Here is a 6,696-nt window from a genome sequence, read left to right on the forward strand (position 1 = left end):
TAAACCCTGTCTTCCATCGTCGCTTTAGTTGGAATCGACTCCATATGTCGGGAGACTCCAGGAGGAGATGTCATGGAGCTTCGGCCGCTTCCCACGGTGCTTGGTGCTGGCCCCCACCCTGCAGAGACCCAGCACCCACCCACACTCACCTGTGGTGCCTGCTCCACACCCCGCCCTGGGGGCTTCTTCCCTTTTCCTGGGAAGCTAAGGGGTGCGGTGGCGCACCCGACTCCAGACCCAGTGAAGTGGATTCTGGGCCTGGATCTGAAAGGGAAACTCGGGTGAGCAGCTCGAGAAGGCAGGGCCCAGTCCCCCTGACCTACGGCCGTGCCCTGGTCCCCGGCCACCCTGCGGGCTCCCCGCCCCGACACACCTCCTCGCACAGCTCGGGGGTGACCCAGGCGCGGTGCCCCATGGCGTGGAAGAATTCCACCTTCAGCTGCAGGAACTCCTGGTGGAGCTCCGTCCAGTGCTCCTTGCCCAGCAGGAACTGGACGATGCTCCGCTTGGATGTGGGGATGTCCTCTTCCATGTCGGAGGCGATGTAGCTGCCGCAGCAGAGGAAGAGGCGCCGGCCCCGCCATCAGCCTCCACCCCAGACGTGGGCAGGACCAGAGGGGGACAGAGACCCAGGAGTCGGGGCTGGGGGAGGCTTCTCTGCCAGTGACCGGGGTCTCGGGGACTGCAGGTCCCCTCTCAACACCGAGCTCGTGTCCCACCCGCCATAGGTTCGGGTCGCATTCATGACCCCGGGTTTCCCCCGCACTCCCAGTCTCGGGGAGCAGTGATGTTTCACTGCCTCCCCTACAGTGCCCGAGAAGTCCCCTGTGGCTGAGGGCATGGTCCAGGCCTGGCCCTGGGTTGGGCGATTGGGACAGATGGCGTACTCACAGGGCCAGGAAGAAGTGGATCCGGTTGTAGAGGTGGCCGGGCAGCCCCACGCGGCCGAAGTACTCCACCACCATGGACAGCAGGTACTGCGGAGAGACAGACAGATGGCCGTGCATTAGGAGCGCAAGCTCTCCGGGGTCCTTGGACCTTCCCCCAACCACAAGCCCCAGAGGCAAACCGCTCCAGAAGGGCCCTGCCGAGGGTCTCCCAGCCATTCCAGTTGAATGGAAGGCGGTGGGAAGGAGGGACCTAGGGGCCAGCATGGGCCCAGTGCTGCTCCTCATTGCAGGCAGTGAGGGGGGCCCTCTGTAGGGGGGCCCTGGGTTCATGTTCTCTCCTGCTCCCATGGGGTGGTCACTTCCCTCTGGGGCAGCAAATACCTTGTCGGACACCTTGAGGAATATGTCGGCCTCCAGGAAGCTCCGGATGACCGGGTCCTCTGTAGGGGAGGAAGGAAGAGATGAGGGAGGGCCTTGGGCATCCCTCAGGGAGAAGGGCAGGGGAGTCCCCTTTCAAAGGAAGCAAGGAAGTCGCCCCTCACTCAGCCCCTGTCTGGAGGAAGGGGCCTCACACCGCCTTTCCTTTGGGAATGTTCATGGCCTCAGTGTCAAGACTAGGCCTGATTCCTTCCTTGGACAAATAGATACTGAGTTTCAACTGTGGAGCCAGGATTTCTCCTCGCCCACCAGAGGTTTTATTGAGGTGTAGCATACCTTTATATTTTGAATTATATGTTTTAATGTTTACAGTTCAATTACGTTAACAAATGTATGCATTGTACCACCATCACCGCTATTGAATTGTAGAAAACTTCTATTACTTACCTCACACTCCTTCATCACCATCCCTGCTCTCACAAATAGAAATTTGGTGGGCCTCTGGGTAAGCATTGGACTGTTAAGTGCAGATAAATAGTTCAAACCCACCAATTTCCTGGAGGAAAAAGATGTGGCTGACCGACAGCCTTAGAAATTCTGCGTAGGTTTGCTTTGAGTCGGGACGACTCAATAGCAGTGTATTTGGGGTTTGGTTTTTTATTTTAAATTTTTATCATTTGTTGGGGTTCATACAACTCTGATCACAATCCATACATCCATCCATTGTGTCAAGCACATTTGTAAATTTGTTGCCAGCACCATTCTCCAAACATTTGCTTTCTACTTGAGCCCTTGTATCAGCTCCTCATTTTCCCCGTCCCTCCCTTCTCTCTCCCTTGATAATTTATAAATTATTATTATTATTTTGTCATATCTTACATTGTCAGATGTCTCCCTTCACCCACTTTTCTATTGTCTGTCCCCCAGGGAAGAGGTTATATATAGATCATTTTAATCGGTTCTCCCTTTCTACCCAACCCTCCCACCAACCTCCCAGTATCACCACTCTCACCACTGGTCCTGAAGGGATCATCTGCCCTGAATTCCCTGTTTCCAGTTCCTATCTGTACCAGTTTACATCCTCTGGTCTAGCCAGATTTATAAGGTAGAATTGGGATCATGTTAGTGGAGGGGGGGAGGAAGCATTTAGGAACTAGAGGAAAGTTGTATGTTTCGTTACTACACTGCACCCTGATTGGTTCATCTCCTCCCAGCGACACTTCCGTAAGGGGATATTCAGTTGCCTACAGATGGGGCTTGGGTCCCCAATCTGCATGCCCCCTCATTCACAATGATTTGATTTTTTGTTCTTTGATGCCTCATAGCTGATTCCTTCGACACCTCGTGATCACACAGGCTGGTGTGCTTCTTCCATGTGGGCTTTGTTGCTTCTGAGCTAGATGGCCACTGGTTTACCTTTAAGACTCCGGACACTATATCTTTTGATAGCCGGACACCATCAGCTTTCTTCATCACATTTGCTATGCACTCCCTTTGCCTTCAGCAATCGTATCGGGAAGGTGAGCATTATGGAATGCCAGTTTAATAGAACAAAGTGTTCTTGCATTGAGGGAGTACTTGAGTGGAGGCCCAATGTCCACCTGCTACTTTAATACCAAACCTATAATTATATGCACATAGATCTATTTCCCCACCCTCATATATAAATATATTTATGTATTTTTGTATTTAGCCCTCTAAATTTAGCTCTATGCCTGTATTTAGCCCTCTATAAATGTCCTTTGCATGAATTTTGCCATTAGTGTTTATCTCTCCGGGAGAAAGATGAGGCTTTCAACTCCCATCAAGAGTCACAGTCTAGGAAACCCACAGGGGCAGTTCTACCCTGTCTAGGGTCACTAGGAGTCAGCATAGACTGGATTTCAGTGAGCTTGGCTTTTATTTCCCTCTCCACATGGTCACCAAGGGAAGTGATAAATTTGCTTACTGCAGAGATGTGACCCAGATCTCCCAGTTTCACAAATTTGCCCCACCTTACAAAGTTTGGGTGCTTATGGACCCCTGGGACTCCAGCCTAATGCTACAACCCTTTCATATAGTTCCTCATGTGGTGGTGACCCCCCAACCATAAAATTATTTTTGTTGGTACTTCATAACTGTAATTTGCTACTGTTATGAATTGGGTGACCCTTGTGAAAGGGTCGTTCAACTCCCAAAGGTGTCTCGACTGACAGGTTGAGAACTGCTGGTCTAAGCCATTCCTCATTTTGTGACTGGGCGGAGCTTTCCTGCCCCATCTGTTTACTGAGCAATGGTGAGGGCAGGAGTGGGTGGGAGAGTTCATAAATTTCGGGGCACACGGTGCCTCACGGCCCTCCTGTGTCTTCTTTGTCCCTGTAGACAATGACCTGGCCACCCCTCCTCTCTTAGAGGCTCATCTGTAATGCGGCTTGACCCTGAATGGACTATTATTTGTGAAGACCCGAGGAATCCTGGGCTTCCTGTGTCTTTCATTGCTTGCTCAGGGCAAGGTCACTGGCACAGTGGGGAGGATGGAAGGGTCACAGGTCATTGCCTCTTTTCTAGTCAACCTGAGTTTCGCAGACCATTGTCGAAAGGAAGTGGCTGCAGTGATGGCCGTGGCCTTTGTCTGCGCTGCCCTTTATCATAGCCATTCGCCAGGTTGGCTACTGAGCACTTGAGATGTGGCTGGTGAAACGAGGAACGGAATTGTTCGATTTCAATGAATTGCTCATTTTGTGGCATTCATTTAACATCCAATAGCTTCATGTAAGGAGTCAGTACTGGATTGGACAGTGTAACCCTTCTGTAGCCACCAGACCTGCCCAGCTGAGCCCTGCCTCTGCCCTCTGTCCCGTGCCCTCAGTCACCCCAGCCCCGGTGGGCGCTTCCTTCTCTGCACCCAGGGCTCAGCTCTGACGTCACTTTCTCAGAGAGACCTTTCCGAGAAACCCCTCTCAGCAGCTCCCCGGCCCCTGCTCACACCCTGTCTTGAGTTACCATCTTTGAAAACTGCCCTTCCTTGCATTCATGTAGCTGAGAGCAATATGCGTTTGTATGTTTGCTCATTTGCTTTCTGTGTTCTCCCACGTGTGTGTGTGCGCATGCGTGTTTAAAGAGAGCGAGTGTTCTTGTACCCTTTCGTCACTCATCTCTAAAATGTTGACCGGTTGGCGTTACCAAGTGAGTGAGTCTATGTGGGCGAAGGAGGGCTCATCACTTGCTTTGTTCTGCAATGTCTTGATCATGGAACATTTAAGTAATTTCTCACAGGAGGAAAAGCCCCTCGGCAGCCTCCTAGAACCCCATCACCCAGTTTCCACCTCCCCGGGCAGCTTTCAGCACAGAGGCTTGGGGGGAGGCCATTGCCCTCCACAGGAGTCTCAGTTTGCAAGGGCCCCGGGCACTCTGCTTGCCTAGGACACGTACCCAGAAGGCGGTAGAATGCTTCCTGGTCCTCGGGCCGGTAGCTGGGTCTCCTCCTTTTGTTCATCGTGAGTTTTGTGCCCTCGACATGGCTGACTGTCCATGTGTCCCTCTGCTGCCTGCTCTTTTCCCAGGCCTGCAGCTGTGTGAAGGCATCCGCCAAGGGCAAATGGGAAGCTGCAGCTTTGCGCTTGCGTGTCGTAACTGGAACAAAAGGCCCCAGAGGAGGATGGATGTGACCCACCTGAAAAATCCTGGACCCTTCCCTGGTAGCTCTCCCTCAAGACTTAGACCCTGGGCCCGGGAGGACAGGTTGGACAAGTAGCCACTGGGTGGTAGCTGATTCTTTATTCAGGGTCACAGATGTCGAGGACGCATACCTGCCTTGACACCCAGCAGTCCCTTCCTCGTCTGGCCCCTCTTCCTCCTGGTCCTGTGCTCAGGGACAGTCTCCAAAGAGGCGGTACTGGAAGCCGGAGGGCTCCTCGTCCCCAGAGCTGCAGGAAGAGAGGCTCTCCCATGAGCACGTGTGGGACCCACCCGGGAGACATGGGGACATGTTGAGGGGTTGAGAGAGAGATGGCCATTGTCCCCTTTGGATTTATCTACAAACCCAACACCCAACCACTGCCACTGAGTGGCTTCTCATGGAAGCAACCGTATAGGACGTAGGACAGAGGAGATCTGCCCTGAGAGTTTCCAAGGCTGCGCATCTCGATGGAGCAGATCTCCTCTCTGTCACCACAGAGCCGCGACTGGGTTTGAATCACCGGCCTTGCAGGTAACAGCCAAGCCCGTGACCAGGGCACCACTAGGATGCCTTGAGTTGCAAACTAAAAAGCCAAACCATAAGATACGATAAAATAATTATTTATAAACTATTAAGGGTGCAGGGGGAAGAGGGGGGCGGGGAGGGAGGGGGAGGGAAAAAAAGGAAACCGAGCTGATTCCAGGAATCAGCGAATTTTGAGAATGACGAGGGCAACAAATGTATAAGGGTGCTTTACTCAATTGATATATGTGTGGATTGTGATAAGAGTTGTATGAGCCCCAATAAAAAGATTTATTAAAAATAAAAAAAAGCAAAATCAAACTGACAACCCTCCATCTCCTCATGCTGCTGGACTCCTGGCGGAGGCCCCTAAAAGTCGACAGTAAGACTGCTCTGTAGAGCCCCAAGGCTGTCCATCTTTAGAGGAGCACACAGCCTCGTCTCTCTCCAGTGGCTTGGCTGGTGGGCTTACACTCTGACCTCGCAGAGAGCAGCCAAATGCTTCACCCACAGGGCCACCAGGGCTTCTTTAATTGATTAAAAAAAAAAAAAAGAGGCCAGTGGCCACGCACCTGCCTTCCCCTTCATGCACGCCCGCTTCTTAAACTTCTTTGCTGGCTCCTGCTGGTTTGGGGCAGCCTCCGAGCAGGCTGGTGTGGAACTCCAAGGGGTCCTCTCACCTCTGGATTAAAAAAAAAAATAGTAGTCCAGCCTGATTTGGACTGGGACGCTTCTTTCAACTTATCCCTCTCCTTGTGAGACATAATCATAATAATTTAAATAGCAATAGTAATAGCTAGCACTTCTTGACATTTCAGATATTGATACATGCCTTAAAGATCACCCCCATTTAATCCTCATGATGATCTTTGAGTTAAGATTTACAGATGAGACACCGAGGAGGACTTACCTTGTTGAAGGACTGACTGCTGCCCGTAGGTCGGGGATTTGGGTTCAGGATTGGAAGGTGTGTCTGCTGAGTTCTCCAGGGAAGAATGGCTGGGGGCCATCCAGCCCCTGGTGACCCAGGCCAGACGACTGGAGCTTTAGACTCTGTTCTTTCAAGGCACAGAACATCCTTCATAGGCCAACCAAGAAGGACTCGATGCGGAAACCCTACTAGGTGAACTGGGCTTTTTCTCAAACTCACCTGTAGCCCTGGGACTGAAGGCTGAAACCTCATAATGTGAGACGAAGCAGATGACTGCCATCCCAAGGTTATAGGATGATGGTCATTGGGCTTGGCTT

The 6,696-nt window shown here is 51.9% G+C and overlaps 1 protein-coding gene across 1 annotated transcript; it reads right to left on the reverse strand.

The window, feature by feature from the left end:
- Positions 1-204: 204 nt before the first annotated feature.
- LOC142460965 (putative speedy protein-like protein 3) lies at positions 205-4,743 on the reverse strand. Its single transcript, XM_075562668.1, has 5 exons — positions 4,680-4,743; positions 1,272-1,330; positions 892-977; positions 374-548; positions 205-264 (listed from the first exon to the last, which is right to left on the reverse strand). Exons 1-5 carry the CDS (start codon positions 4,741-4,743, stop codon positions 205-207), a joined length of 444 nt encoding a protein of 147 aa, XP_075418783.1.
- Between the last annotated feature and the right edge of the window lie 1,953 nt (positions 4,744-6,696).

The sequence above is a fragment of the Tenrec ecaudatus genome, chromosome 11 (genome assembly GCF_050624435.1).
Source record: "Tenrec ecaudatus isolate mTenEca1 chromosome 11, mTenEca1.hap1, whole genome shotgun sequence".
Classification (NCBI taxonomy): domain Eukaryota; kingdom Metazoa; phylum Chordata; class Mammalia; order Afrosoricida; family Tenrecidae; genus Tenrec; species Tenrec ecaudatus.